The sequence below is a fragment of the Corvus kubaryi genome, unplaced genomic scaffold, assembly GCF_017639235.1.
Source record: "Corvus kubaryi isolate FWS band 111438036 unplaced genomic scaffold, C.kubaryi_AGA036_p1.0 68, whole genome shotgun sequence".
In the NCBI taxonomy this organism is placed as follows: Eukaryota; Metazoa; Chordata; class Aves; order Passeriformes; family Corvidae; genus Corvus; species Corvus kubaryi.
Window position 1 is genome coordinate 7915165 of NW_024582056.1, and position 14704 is coordinate 7929868.

General features: G+C 39.1%; 1 protein-coding gene across 5 annotated transcripts; it reads right to left on the reverse strand.

The window, feature by feature from the left end:
• Positions 1 to 1653: 1653 nt before the first annotated feature.
• On the reverse strand, positions 1654 to 14698 carry OTULIN (OTU deubiquitinase with linear linkage specificity). 5 transcript variants are annotated; one of them, XM_042048794.1, is made up of 8 exons: positions 14532 to 14698; positions 12726 to 13055; positions 10156 to 10229; positions 9448 to 9542; positions 8161 to 8304; positions 5810 to 5935; positions 4521 to 4790; positions 1654 to 3268 (listed from the first exon to the last, which is right to left on the reverse strand). In XM_042048794.1, the coding sequence occupies exons 1-8, from the start codon at positions 14675 to 14677 to the stop codon at positions 3074 to 3076; spliced, it is 1380 nt and encodes a 459-aa protein (XP_041904728.1). In that variant the 5' UTR covers positions 14678 to 14698; the 3' UTR covers positions 1654 to 3073. The 5 variants fall into 5 exon arrangements, with proteins under 5 accessions (XP_041904728.1, XP_041904730.1, XP_041904731.1 ...); XM_042048796.1 differs by having other exon boundaries at positions 12726 to 13051; positions 14532 to 14634; XM_042048797.1 differs by lacking the exon at positions 14532 to 14698 and adding an exon at positions 14348 to 14505 and having other exon boundaries at positions 12726 to 13051.
• Positions 14699 to 14704: the final 6 nt, after the last annotated feature.

Consider the following 14704-nt stretch of genomic DNA (forward strand, 5'->3'; position numbering starts at 1 on the left):
TTTCCCATCAAAGATCTAGTGGGCAGGTGTCTGAAAACACCACCCCAAACCCCACAACTCCAAAAAGGGGCATATTGGGCAAACAACCCCCTAGAGGAGGCAGCTCACAATCACATTGTGTGCCTCTCCTTCCTCAGCATGCCACAACAGCCCTGATAAACCAATTTTTAGTCAGTCCTGACCAGTTCTTCAATAGCTCAGTACATTTCAGGGTGGTTTTTTTGCCCTCCCACTGACTTACATACAAGTTGTGAATAGGAGAACTCATCAGCACCCAGGCAGAAATGAAGGCTCTGGGGAAAGGGGAGTGGAGAGTCACCTCCTTTAGGAGGCCTCTACCATGCTGAACTTTCCCTGCTTCACTTGCAGCTCTGTGGAATTAATAACATCCCTTTTCAATTTCTGAGATCTTGAAGTTCCTCTTCAAGAAATGCATAAATGAATATATTCTTTGAATGTGTCTGGCTTGGAGCACATTAGTCGATGTCACAGCACAAATATTCATTGCAGCCAGCTTCCAGAGCATGCCTCCTGTCATCTTCCTGCATTAAGCAAAAAAGGGAGCATTCATGAAGTACATTTGGCCGTCTTCAGACAAAATCTGGGTCCTGTCCTGCCAGCTAGCATAGGGAAAACAAACGGCAATTATGTCCAGAAGAAACAAGATGCGGGAGCTGCACAGCCCACACTGTTTATATACCGGGGACACAACACGACAAGCTGAGCCCGGCACTCGATACGCAGCGCAAGAGCTCCCTCTCCCCACTTCCCTCAACGTCTACATGGTTCTCTAACCACGCCCAGCGTCCAGGTGAGATAAAAGCTCCCACATTGCTCTCCACCCTCCTTCCCTAGCTCTTGATGAGAGGGCTGCTGCTGTCACACAAAAATACACTTGGCCAAGAGCTGGCCAAGCTTCGTCTCAGCTGTCTAAATAAAGGCAGTCTTGAATCAAACGCACCAGGTCCTGGTGAGCTCCCGCAGGACACCATCAGGCTTCTCTGAGCCACACCCAGCCTGAGCTTAGATAGACTGCCTGCTGCCAGCACCAGCTATCCATTAACTTTATAACTTACTAGGAAACAGAACAAAGGCAAAATAAAAGCTTCGTGTAGACAGCAAAAGTTTTTAGTGAAAAATACATACAATATGTGACTTAAGCACCTTGTGCCCAGTCCCACCTTCCCAGTTTAAGAAACAAGCCAATTATGTGAATTGTTTCCAGCCCTAAGGACTACAAACTCAGCCCCTAAAAAGCCTCTGCTTCAGAGGCTTTTGTCATACATTCAGAACCACTGCTCTAAATGTGTGACAATACCTTTTTCAAAGGCGTGTTAAGTCTCAAGAATATATCACAATTAGATAATTTCAGTTAAATAAATCATAACTACAACTTTAAAAAAGTTGTGAGCTGCAAAAGTTAATTTATTTTTCCTCCTCTTCAGCTTTTTTTGGACAACAGCAATTCAGGGAATTATTTGGTTTTGCTGCCCATGTGCAAGCACCCAATAATTACTTCTTTTACACAGGTTACTATACCTCACGACTTTCATGAACAAACTAACTTCAACATGGATTTCAAAAACTGAAACACTGAAAATATAAAGCAAGGCAGAAAATAAGCCATAAAGCAAGAAACAAAATGCTGCCAGATTAATTTTTTAAGTTTATTTTTATTCCCTTGTAGCTCCCAGAAATTTTCAGTAACAAACTAGTTGATTTAGAAGGCAACAAAAACATGACAAATATAACACTTGAGTACATGGCAACCCTCATTAATGTGTTTAAAACACATTTTAGAACATAGTGAATGCATATTTTCATTGTGCATATTACCTTTCACAATAATGGTTAACAAATTAAATTCAATTAGGACAGGAGAATTTTGCATGCCACTTTCTCCAGAATATTCAAATGAGAAGTTTTTATAACCTTATCCCATTTACATAAGAAGGCTTTCTAAGAGAAGCCAAGTGACCTGTGTATGACCAGCATTTCAGTTAAATCAGTTTTCACTCTCTTGTTCCAAAAGTCATCTGTAGGATGTATTTCTACTTGAACCTAAAAGCTTCATTATTTAATTATTTTTATAAGATTTGTAAGCACTTCCAGCATCTGATACATTCTGTATTCTTGCAGTTTAAAGCATCATGAATAACTAAGCAGAAACAGAACCTCCCACATCTCCACTCTTGGGAGGAGTAAGCTGCACCGGACATTTCCATCTGCTGCACTCCCTGGACAAATGAAAATCCTCATGTTCTCCAGAGCAGCTGCCAGAGAGGATTAACACCACAGGAACAATAACATGAACAGAAATGAAAGTTAACAGGCACGTGGCTATCTCCTATCAGCTGTCATAACTTAAGTGGGAATTCTGTGTAGTCTTTGAATTTGTGACTGACTATCAAACAACTTTTATACTCCCTTATCACATTTGCCATGTTCCTCTCCACGGGTTGAAAAGGGAAGAGCAGCTCATTTTCAGTGTAAGACAGCTGGCTTCTAAATAAAAGACACTAATATAGGAAAAAACATCCCAAAGCATTAGAAAACTTTTAAGTAATGTCTCTCTTATAGTATAAACCATGGCAGGCATTAAATTCCAACTGCAAAAGAATTGTATTACTTCCCAAGACCCAAGATTTGTATAAATGGCTTCTAAGCACTATTACAAATATCAGCCAAGACACTGCCACCTTACTTTCCCAGAAGTTTCAACTGCCATTATTTTGGGGAGCAAAAGCTTAGCTCAGCTCTTACCACAGAGCCTCACTAAAAAATAAAAGGAATAAATCTATAGTTTTGGCAATTCTATCCAGAGTAAGTCCTTCAAAAAAAAGGACTGCAGAAGCTTCCTTTTTTTTTTTAAACAGAAAACAAAGCCATGCTTGCTGAACTTTTACTATTTAAGATAGTACCTATTTGATACTTTATTTCAGATGTCAACTTCCAAAACACAGATTCAAGTTGTTGTAGATTTAATCACACAGATTTTGTCATTGTCCTGTTTCAAAATAGCATGGGAAACCTCCACAAGCAGCATAGGTTTGTCTGCTGAAAAATCACTTGTTTACAGCATCGTCTCTTGGCACATTCTGACTGGAATATTATAATGTCTGTCATCTTCAGTTATGAGAGTCACCACAGGCCAGTCCTCCTCCGGGTCATTGGGGTAAAGTGTGATGAACTCATCAGTGCTGTACTTATAGAGTCGGTACACTTGGATGGTGTACTGCAGAGCATAAGCAAGAAGAAACATTTCCACCTACATTGGAAAAAATAAATATTTGTGTAAAATTCAACATACCTTCGACAAGATTTTTCTCATAAAAATACTAAACTAATACCTATCAGATGTAATTTTTCGAAGACAAAAATTACGAAGAGAGAAGGCATATACATGAGCACCTCTCATTCAGTATCTCCATCATACACCTCTATGATACCATGCAGTTAACAAGAAAGTCTTCAGACCCACAATGGCATAGTAGGAAAATAATCCTAAAGGAAAACTACTTTACATAGAGTGTCCTACTGCCACAAGCAGGGAGGAAAGACATTCTCTTGTATCAATATTCATCCTGTTAAGACACTTAAAACCACACAAGAGCAGGTTTCAGGCAATGATCCTTTCATTCTTACAGTGTACTTTGAACCTTTCAGCCAAATAAAAAGAAAATGGAAAGCCCTTACAAAGCCTGTTGACAGGAGAAGAAATTCAGAAAAAGAAGCTGTAAAAAGCTTCTACCTTTTCTCCTACAGTGGCAAGCATATCAATAACAATTCACAAAGAATCTTACTGAAATAAACAAATCTAGTCAGCACAAAAACAGGCAACATAACTTCTTGACTGAACTGAGCAGCAAAAGTCACCAATGAATCACCTATTTTCACAGAAACAGCAAACTGTCTCTGCAGTTGTCAGATTTTTAAGATTAAAAAAAAAAAACCAAAACATAATACTTCCATGTTTCTAGTATTTACAATTAAGTAGTGAACTTAATTGCAGTGTTCCACTTGTAATGAATCCAATGGGACTTTTTTAAAATGGATGCTTCCAAAATCCTTCAGACTATTCAGCTCATTAACTACTACTCTTTTCGGTTTGGGGCTTTTTTTGTAATATGTGTACCATTTATGCTACGTATAAAGCCGTAACTGTCATTAGCTTATCCCAATTCACCACATGTATGTCCTACACGTTGTCTTCATAATTTGAGTATCAGCTGTTATCCTATTTTTTAAAAAGCTAACAACTAAGAGATCAATACAAGTGTTCTATTAATAGCAAACCCTATTTCCAAAGAATGCGACCTGCCAGCCACAAGACAAAACCTGGTGTTTCAGAGGAGGCCCTTTACAGACTCTCACTACAAGCCAGCAGTTCTAACATATTCTTCCCAACAAAAGGCCACACACTTCAGCCAGCCCAACAAAAACTGGGTGATTTCTTAAACCACTTGAAGCTAAAATCTCCAAAGCAGGAAAATAATGCTGTATGAGCAATCTCTCCTTACTTGTTCAAGGCCTCCACTGTGACCAATATGATTCAAGTGATTTTGCATTAACTGACAAGGGTTGCTGGATGTATCCCGTGCAAACAGGAGCCAGGAGAAGACAGGCACTCTCCTTCCACTTTTATCGGCGTTGTATAATTCAATGGCAGTGTTAAGCATCAAAAATTTCAGCGCTTCATAGAGACTATACTCCTCCTCTTCGTTTTTAAACAATTTATCACAAGCCTCTTGTTTCTCAAGGGGATCCTTTATTTCACTTATATTCTTCCACTAGAAAAAACAACAAACAAACCATCACACACAACACAAATGAACAGCCATCACCCTGCAAGAGCTGCAAAAAGCCACTTGTGAGTTGTCAGATGCTCAGCACAGGCATTCAGAATTTAGCTTATGAAGAGCTTTGTGTCTTTTAAAAAACACTCAAGAATATTTCCACAACTGTATCCCTATCAAGGTCAGGCTGAGTTAGTCTGATTTTGCTTAAATTGATCCACAAGCAAAGCAAAAGGAGTGGATGCTAGAAATTGCTGCAAGGTGGCAGAACAAATATTGTTGTGGGACAAGCATTAAGGTAATAACCTTTTTGTTTCCTGCACCATAAATCCTACATACTTCGTATTCTTTACATTTCTGTTACTCAGAATGCATATTTCATTCCAACCCTCAAACTGCTGAATGCAGTATTCCAAATACTCTTAAAAGCCTTCATAAAAAGAGAATTTGCATTCACAGTAAGACAGGAACAACTGAATAGTTTTTAACAGGTTCCAGTGTTCCAAGAGGGTGAAAGCATGGGGCTAGGTAATATAGTATGAACACTTAAGGGCACAATCATGTTTCTATGACCCAGAATAAATGTATAAAAATGAACAAAAACTACTCCTTTGAAATTACTTAAGTGTTGTGCTGTGTTTTTCTTCCCTTAACCTCATCCAGACAGCAAAAAGATTTGTCCATAGTATAAATCATTCTTTCAAATAAATACAAGACATAATAGAGGAAAAGAGCTACTCTGTTACATTAATTTTTTCATTGAAATCTGTCTAATTAATAGTTTTCTGCAGAGCTGCTTGCAAATTAATTCCAGCATCAGGCTATTGCAAGTAGTGAAAGACCAGATGCCTGGATCTGAAAATATGCTCTTTACTTGAATTTTTTGTAGTATACATACAGAAAAGGGACTTCCACTACTGAAAGCATCCTTATGCTAAATTCACCGAATTCAAAAATCTTTGTCACTTTTCTTATTTTTAAGTGATGAAAGAATATACAAATACTTTTCCAACCTTTTTCCTTAGAAGTATTAAATACTCTTTTATTTCATCACTTATTTCTCCCATCTTCTTGCCAGGTTTCTGTTTTAGCTGCCACTGCTTGATCCAGTCATACTTGCTCAGCAAGTTTTCAGGAAGCTGGAAGTTGAGAGAAGAAAAGGCAGCTTAAGTCAAAAGTCTGAAAAGGAAAAGCCACCAACCTGCATATTTTATTTTTTTTAACATTTTGCACCTTAAAACCATACGTCAGATGTCCTTCTGAAGAGATGTCACAGTAAGATGACCATAACCAAACACAGCTGGGTATTTATAATATTTGTTGGGTAACAGTCTGAATGCTGGTCTATTACTGTTTCCAGATCTAACAAACACACAAGCACTGGATAATCACCAAGTTATTCTTGCCTTTTTTTTTTTTTTTGTTGTTTTGAGGTTTGTTTTTTTTTTAATTAAAACACTCCCCCACCAGCAGATAGACGACAGTTAACTGTGTTTGAAAGTGTCCCTGAACCAACAGAAGAGGATCCATCAGATCCACCCCGAAGTCTTGGTGGACTGCAAACTACTTTGTCCAGAACTCACGAACTGTTTCCTTTTCAGGGAGCACAATTCAAACACTCTGGGACAGGTTTTTTATTAAAGAAGAAAACAACCTGGGAATTAGCTGATGAATCGGATCGTGTTTTAGCCTCAGAATTGCCTCTTCTACTGCTCATGTGCTACACCTGTTCAGTTCAGAGCTTTTACACTTCCCTTTAAGGACATCCTGGCAGTTGCATGTCCAGTTTTGTACCCTCATCTATTAACCCATCTTACTGCTAGAACTGCAAGAGCAACTTGTGTCTCACAATGGATTAAATACTTGCCTAGAGCAGCACTCATGCCCCCAGCCACTACCAGCCCATTTTCAGTTTATTAGGACTCCAAACCAGTGATGTGTTCTCTTTAGTGGCAACAATATGTGTCAGATAGGCACAGACCTTCCCCCACCCCAGCCAGACATCTTATGCTAAATGGACACAAAGAACTAAATAATCAAAAATTATATGCCAGTAACTTCTACAACTAGAAACGTGCATGTAATCACCATGTTAAATTAAAAACAAGAAAAAACAACAAGAAAGTTATATTTGTACTGCCAGCTGTCACCATACACATTTTTCTTACGTGCCTTCTGCTTTGATGCATAACAATTTATCATTTCAGTTTGTTTTGTAGCTGTACAGCCTTTTCGAAAAAATGTTAATTATCATATGACACTTTCCTAGATGAATCAGTAGCAAAAAAAAACATGAACATCATTAAAAATTTCGAAGTACATAATTTTTAAAAAGTTTGCATGCTCTTTAAAGGAGTACTGGGAAACTATATTCTTTAGTCTGATAATGTGGAAATGGTTGAGAGCTTGAAGAATGTGTTTTTTACAAAAAGGAAAGCATTTTGCAATGTACTTGCAGTAAAACACTTCATAGAACTGTTTTTATCAGTAATTACAAAAATATAATCATTAGGCGTTTACTTAACAATGACAGTGGCCAGAAAGAGAAATGTTCAGATTTCCTCCAAAGTTATACAGAAAGGCACTGTGCATCAGACGTTCACCATTCCAATTCCCAGCAGCATCCTGACAACTGGAACCATACTCCTCTCAAGTGGCTCATTTTTGTACAGGCAGCTTCTTACATGTTTGTTCCATGTTCACCAATACCATCAAATGGACTTTGTTAACACAAGAAAATTTCTGGAATATTCTTCTTCTACTTGTAGGAAGATCCCTGCTTTTCTTACACATCACAAGAAAATCATCACTCCACAAGAACTGTTCTTCATGTCAGGTTGGAGTTGCTCTTGCACTTATTTTAAGCAACATTTAAGACACAGGTAATTACACATTCTGCAAAGCCTACAGCATCCAATTTGTTACTCCACTTTCTAGAGAAACCATATAAGGCACAAAGAATAGATATTATAGTTTTGAAAAGCTGGGGGTTTCTCAAATGTTAGAATAAATTGTCTGTATTTTTTGTTATTGCCAGCTGTCTTGTGGAAAACCTCTTACTGCCACACTACATGCAGTAAGAAGAAACCAAGAGGGCAAGATGAAGACAGACAAGACACATTCCAGTCAACACTACAGTAACATTTATACACATTATAAACTGGAAACCAAGGGCACCTGGACTCAATTCCAAATTGAAAGAATCACTGTGCACTAACAACAGTCTTGAACACTACTACTTCTCAGTTCAAGGATACTGAAAAGTGAGCATATATATCGTATAACAGAGAAATGAGATCATAAAATTATCAAATAGGTTAGACCCAGTATTACTCTGCTGTCAGAAGATCAGCTTGACACATACCATAGTAAAATCCTCACTCTGCAGCCACCTTGGTAACTGGGTAGCTTGGCTTAATGCCTGGAAAAGAGTTGCTCTGAAGGCACAATAGTTATCACCTCGTATTCTCCTTATAGAGGCAAACTTCTGAGCAACTGCTTCATAGCCCTAGAAAAATACAAAATCCAAAGAACATTAAATCATTAATAAAACATTTTAAGTATTGGAATATTATCATCCAAATGCTAATGCTATTTTAAAAAAAAAAAAAAAAAAAAGCTTGACCCACTAGCCTTTTTGGAAGTTCAAATGCTTTTATGTCACAAATTATGCTTTGAAAAAACCAACTTAGTTCTGCTGAAAAACAAACAAAAAACTGAAGAAATCTAATAGATAGTTGTTTGAGGTATTTGTTTGATGACAGAACATAAACATCATTGAAATATGGGCAGCTAACTCATGTAGATTTCCAAAAAATATCAAACATCACACACACAAGACTACACATCATGCTTAAAAGAAATTTCAGCAACAGTTAATGCTACTTACCCAATACATGTCACACGTAGTTTGTTTCTGCCTCAGGGTAAGTTTGTGTTTACGCTGAAATATCTTGACACTTGCCTCAGCACATTTGTTCCCTCCCTGCTGCTCCCATACACACAGTTGTAGCAGAAGCCACAATGCTGAAATGCAGCTTCTGCAGCTCAGCTACCCTGGCAAGGGCCAATGCCCTGTGTGTCTGTATTTCTCACAGCAATCTCCTGAGAGTGCCATGGGGAGTTTTTGACTTTTGTAAGGTATTTTTTATGTTTACTCACATATATCACTAAATTTTTCAAGCAACAAAACAACTTTGCTTTATTTTCTACCATTCTAGCTCAAGATTAATATAAAAAAATTAGTTCAAAAACTGTAATAAAAAAAATCTCAGGAAAAATTTTTAAAAACCCATGCAATTCACCAATTTCAGCTACCTGCCTTCCACCTTAAATTTTGGTCATCTGCTCTGCACTTCAATAGTCCACAAAATTAGCATTTTATGTCCATAAATGAAATATAAAACTTCAATTGAAAGCAGTAACAAAGGACAGTATTCAAATCCCTAAACTATGTGCAGGTAGCTTTACTGAAAACACATTTGGAATGAGAACAAAGAAAAGTATCTGCCAGTTGTAAACCACTTATAAGACCTCACAACATAAAACATTGCTAAGGCATTTCCTGTCTTAAAAGATTGACCCCATAGGAAATAACGTAGCAAACAAAAACGAAGAGCCTAATAAAATTCAACAAAAATAGAACTGCTACCTTTCTCATCCTTTTTGCTACTGGTGTATTTCCTCTCCATTCTTTTCTGCAATACTCCATGATGTCCATTTCAGGTGAAACACTTAGTTTATATTCTGTCAAAACAGAACGTGCAATATTATAAAGAAAACAGAACAAGGTAGAAAGCACATCAAATTTCTAAATATGCTATCACTTTAAAATAACTTTAGTGCCAAATGAAACTGGCAGCACAACCTGTAGCTACTAAGTCATTATTACTATGGGAGGGGATAAAATCAGTTTGCTCTGAAAATGATGTGTGAAGAAAAGTAATGATGTAGTTCAACAAGATAGAGAACACTCTGCTCCTCTCTTCTGCAAAAGTTAATTGGCAAAGAGGAGAAATTAGTAAAGTACTCTTCATTTTCTTAGCAAGCAGAAAAATATTTGACAGAAGCTTCTCTTCTCATAACATAGACTATGTGACTGCTTTCCAAAGAATTCACATTAACTCGTAAAGTAACTACAGAAACACAGGGAATGACATACTAAGAGCAATTAATTTTACAGAGAATTGATCTTTTTACGAATCAAACTGTACAATGCACTCAGTCATAAGTAACTGCTATTGAACACAGACATCTGTGCACAAAAGTCCCTGGAAGAGAGGGTGTCAGGACATCACACATCAGTGCTACAGTGAGTTGCAATACTGTATTTGAAACTTCACACAAAATTCGATTGTACCTGATGAGTTTGTTTCACAAAGCAGTATTTTCTCTCTCTCTATTTCTTCTTCATCACGATACATGTCCTCCTCACTGCAATAAAAATCAACATGTACCTCATGTAACACCACAAACCTTACTCTCTTTTTCAACCTCTTCCCCTCTTTACAACTCAGGAAAGTATTTAAGTGTTTCTACCTTTTTTTTTTTCCAACTTAATTTGCTTTCCATCTTACCCATTTTCATAGAATCAACACTAGCTCTCAAAAGTAAAAAAAAGTTTAAAAAACCCTGTCAACTGCTCCCCTCCAGTATCTGTCACTAGGTTGGTAATAAATCATTGCCTGAATTTCTCTTCTGTGGTTGAATGGCTACTACAGTCAGTCCCTTCGTATTTCTGTATTTTACAGTATAAATTTGCAGAAGACACAAGCCAACATGTCTGTTTGCTGCATATACGAATAATGCACCCTATGCATGCAGCTAAGAACACGTTACTCAGCAGAGCTTTGGATCTACACACCACTGGGACTGACTAACCTGCCTAGTGCTGAGCAGAATACATGACAGAATACAATGAAAAGTGGCCAACCACCTGCATTTAATTTGAATGTTACTAACTCAAAGGAGAATTTCCACCATAATCCAAACTACGTCTTACATACTAGCTGAAATCCAGAGAAACATTTCTTCCTCAAATAATATGGCCTTTTTGGCCAAGGTATGTTGTCATAAGAGCAAAATACCTGTTATCTGAGCCTATATACAACATTCTGAAGTCAAGCTATGACCATGAGAGAGGAAATTATGCCCTACAAGAGTATTGCACAGATTAGCATCTGCAGCTTGGATGTGAACATTACTGTTAAAAACTGAGTTCCATAGAATGTTCAAAAAACTGACTGCAAATTGCACATTCCACTCCTGAGAGGCATTTGTCATATAATTACATCTAGCAAATAAACTTCTAAAAAATAATCACTGCTTCACAATTAAAATACTTGAAAAAACATATGTCACCAGATGTATCAGTATCATTTAGGCTTGCCACTAAAAGAAGTTTACATTGAAAGTCTGTTTTTCAAAGAAAGTACGTAAGCAGAAAAAGGCTGCACGGTTATTATTTACTGCCCACTACTATTAGCAGCTTCTAATCTACTCCTCAAGAACACCCCAAATCCAAAGCACAGTCTGCCTGCAAAAGACTAGGAAGAAATTAAGGCAGTGACCCTGCCACATCTTACACCACTAAGAGAGGACAAGCAATTAGGAAGACTGTGAGAAAGAGTTTCATGTAGCCAGATGGAAATTGGATTACTTTCATTAAACTTCAAAGGACGGACTACTAAATGATGGCTCTGTATTTCTTTTTCTTTATATCCAAACCAGCTTAATAAACCCATCTGCATGTATTTCCCTTGAGAAAAAGAAATCTTTGGTATAAAGACCAATGTAGGTTAATACCAGGAAACTAATCTACTGTGCTGTCATATAAAACTGGTTTCGTTTTCACACGCATGCTCAAGTAGCTGCTTGAAATATCATTTTTAACAACACTAAATAATTATTAATTAAAAGAGAAACAATAGATACAGTAGGTATTAAACACAGTACTATCTGACAAGAAGAAAAGTCATAGAAATACTTGTTTCAAGTCCATATTCATGTTACAGTATGATACTGGACAAAGCCTAATTTCTCAGCAGAGTTTAAAATCCATTATGGTTTGTCAAGAATTTCAAGAATACTTAATAACCTTGAAAATACTATGAAAAAACCCACACAGTATTTGACAGCAGCATTCTCTAGCGTATCTTCTCTGTAAGCCAAGTATTTAAAATATAAAGCAACAACCTCCCACTCTGAGCATGAAGAAACCTGCTGCTACAAGGGATCCCACAGGGATGTCATGACGGGCAGGGAAATTGTTCCTTCGCGATACAGCCTTGAATAAATTCAGCGTAAGATGCAGAACAAGAAGAAGTGCTCAACTAAGTTAGTGAGATTACCCAAGAAAGAGGAAGTTTGGTATAAAGGAAGCAGTGTCATGCCCCTTCTGCAGATATTATTAAACCACCTTCTTTCTGGGAGTTGACAAAACAGAAGCAGCCACAGACTAAGCAGTCACATGACAGATTAACATCCAGAGTAAACAAGGTACTGCAATTCAAGAGAATTGTTTTGAAAGCCAGGTAGCCAAGAGGTGCAACCCATCTGCACAGGCACTATCATTCCAGAGACTAAAGTGTGTCATAACACTGTTGTAGCACAGCAACTGTTAAGTAAATCTGTGGAAAAAAGAATGTGGAAACTAAAGCCTTTCCCCATTAATGTTCAGATAAATGATAGATTTGACAAATATAGTGAAAATAAAGTAAGAGGTGAAAAAGAATGATGAAGTGAAAACATGCATGCACAAAAGAAAAAAATAGTGCAAAGAGTTGCATGCAAATACTTAAATTGTTGAACTAGTTAATGGGATTTTGCTGAACCAAAGATAAAAAAATCAGAAATTTACCTTAATGAACTGAAAGTACCCTCCCCTTCTATACAAAAACTGTTAATATATTTTAAAAAATTAATCCTTACCTCTCCTCAGATGATTCCACTGCTGAACAATTACTAGTCACAGGTACATACAGTTCACAGTTTCTAGGTGCATCCTGATCCGTCACAGGAGATTTACTCATATCTCTCTTCTCAGGTCTCCCACTACTTCTGTATACATAGTCTTGTCTTATTTCTGATGTATTTTGCTCTTTCTGGCCTGCAGCTGCATTTGCTGAGACAAGTTCCTCAGAAGCAACACCAACTTCATTTGTATGCTTCACCAGCTGTGTGGGAACACTCTCTTTTTTCTCTTCTGCACCTGCAGAAAGGCTGGTTGGTTCTGTCATCCACCCTTGAAGATTATCCTGGCTTTGAAGAATGAAAAAATACATGAGGAGTTTCTCTCCCAGAACAAAAGCACATGTTATAGGAAAATTACATTATTTTAAGAGTTAACGTTATATTCAGAGAATTCAGAGGGTACACAAATTATTCAGAAACCGGAAGAAAATCCAGAACAGTTTGGTAAAATAAGACAGCACCCAAGCTATTTTCTAACTCATTCCCCTGACCATCATTTCTTACCATGGCTAAGCTGCACCAGTTCTTCAAACACAAGAAGAACTAGAATTGGTGCCCTGATTAAACACCTGCTATCCTTGAGGTGCCTTACAAACTCACCTGAGTCAACTCATCCATCGCACCAGGATCACTGCTTAGTGCAACAATCTTTGTCTTTCCAATATGATGCCCAGGGTACCAAGACAGGATGTCTACAATCCATTCTAGCAAGCTCTCCAAAGGTTTAGGATTTGTCAAAATGCAGTAAATTTTCAGGGATATTTATCCTAAGTTGACAAATAATGCCCCCCAAAAGTTATGGGTTGCTTGGCAATTGTCACATTCATGTTCTAGACAAATAGTGGCTATCCAGGCTGGTGACCTCAGAGCTCACAGACTTAATATCCACTCCATAAAACTTAAAACTGCACACCACATTTCTATTTCTAGGTTAAAGCCTCCAACCTGCATTCTATCTTCACTTACTAACATACAGCCCTTTGGTATCCGAGCCCTCATGTATACCAAGCTGTCCCATAGTACAGAGCTCTAGAGCTAGAACTCTAGCTCAGGACTAGAGTTCACAGAACCACAGAATGGCCTGGAAGGGACTTTAAAGGTCACCTACTTCCAACCCTCCTGCTGTGGGCAAGGAGACCTTCCACTAGACCAGGTTGCTCAGAACCCCATCCAGTCTGGCTTTGAACCCTTCCAGGGATAGGGTATTCACAACTTCTCTGGCAACCTTGTTCCAGTGCCTCACCACTCTCACAGTAAAGAATGTCTTCCTACTATCTAATCCAAACCTACTCTCTTTTAGATGGAATCATTCCCCCTTGTCTTGTCACTACACGCCCTTGTAAAAAGTTCCTCTCCATTTTTCCTGTAGGCTCCTTTACGTACTGGAAGGCCACAACTAGATCAAAGCCCTCTCTCTTCCAGTCTGAACAGTCCCAAGTGTCTCAGCACTTCCTTACAGGAGAGGTGCTCCATCTCCCAACCAGCTTCGCAGCCCTACTGGGGACTCGTTCCAACAGGCCACTGCCATTCCTGTGCTGGGGCTCCCAGAGCTGGATGCAGCACTGCAGGTGGGCTCTCACCAGAGCGGAGCAGAGGGGCAGGATCTCCTCCCTAGACACCCCTGACCACGCTCCTTTCGACGCAGAGTCGCACGCCACGTCCCGATTTCTCCCGTCCCCGCTCCTCAGGGAAGGAAGGCCCAGGCCTGGCACAGCATACGGCCACCCGTGCCCGCCGGCGCAGCGCAGCCGAGGGAGGCCTCACCTTTCCGCCGCGCTCTGTCCCGCCCGGCACCGCTCCGAGCCGCCGCCCGAAGCCGGCAGCCCCCGCCGAGCCCCGGGGGCCGCTGCCGGGCCGGGCCCGAGGGGAGGGCGCGGAGCTCGGCCCGGCCGCCGCCGTTCGGCGCTCATGCCGGCGGGGCCCCGGGCACGGCCGGC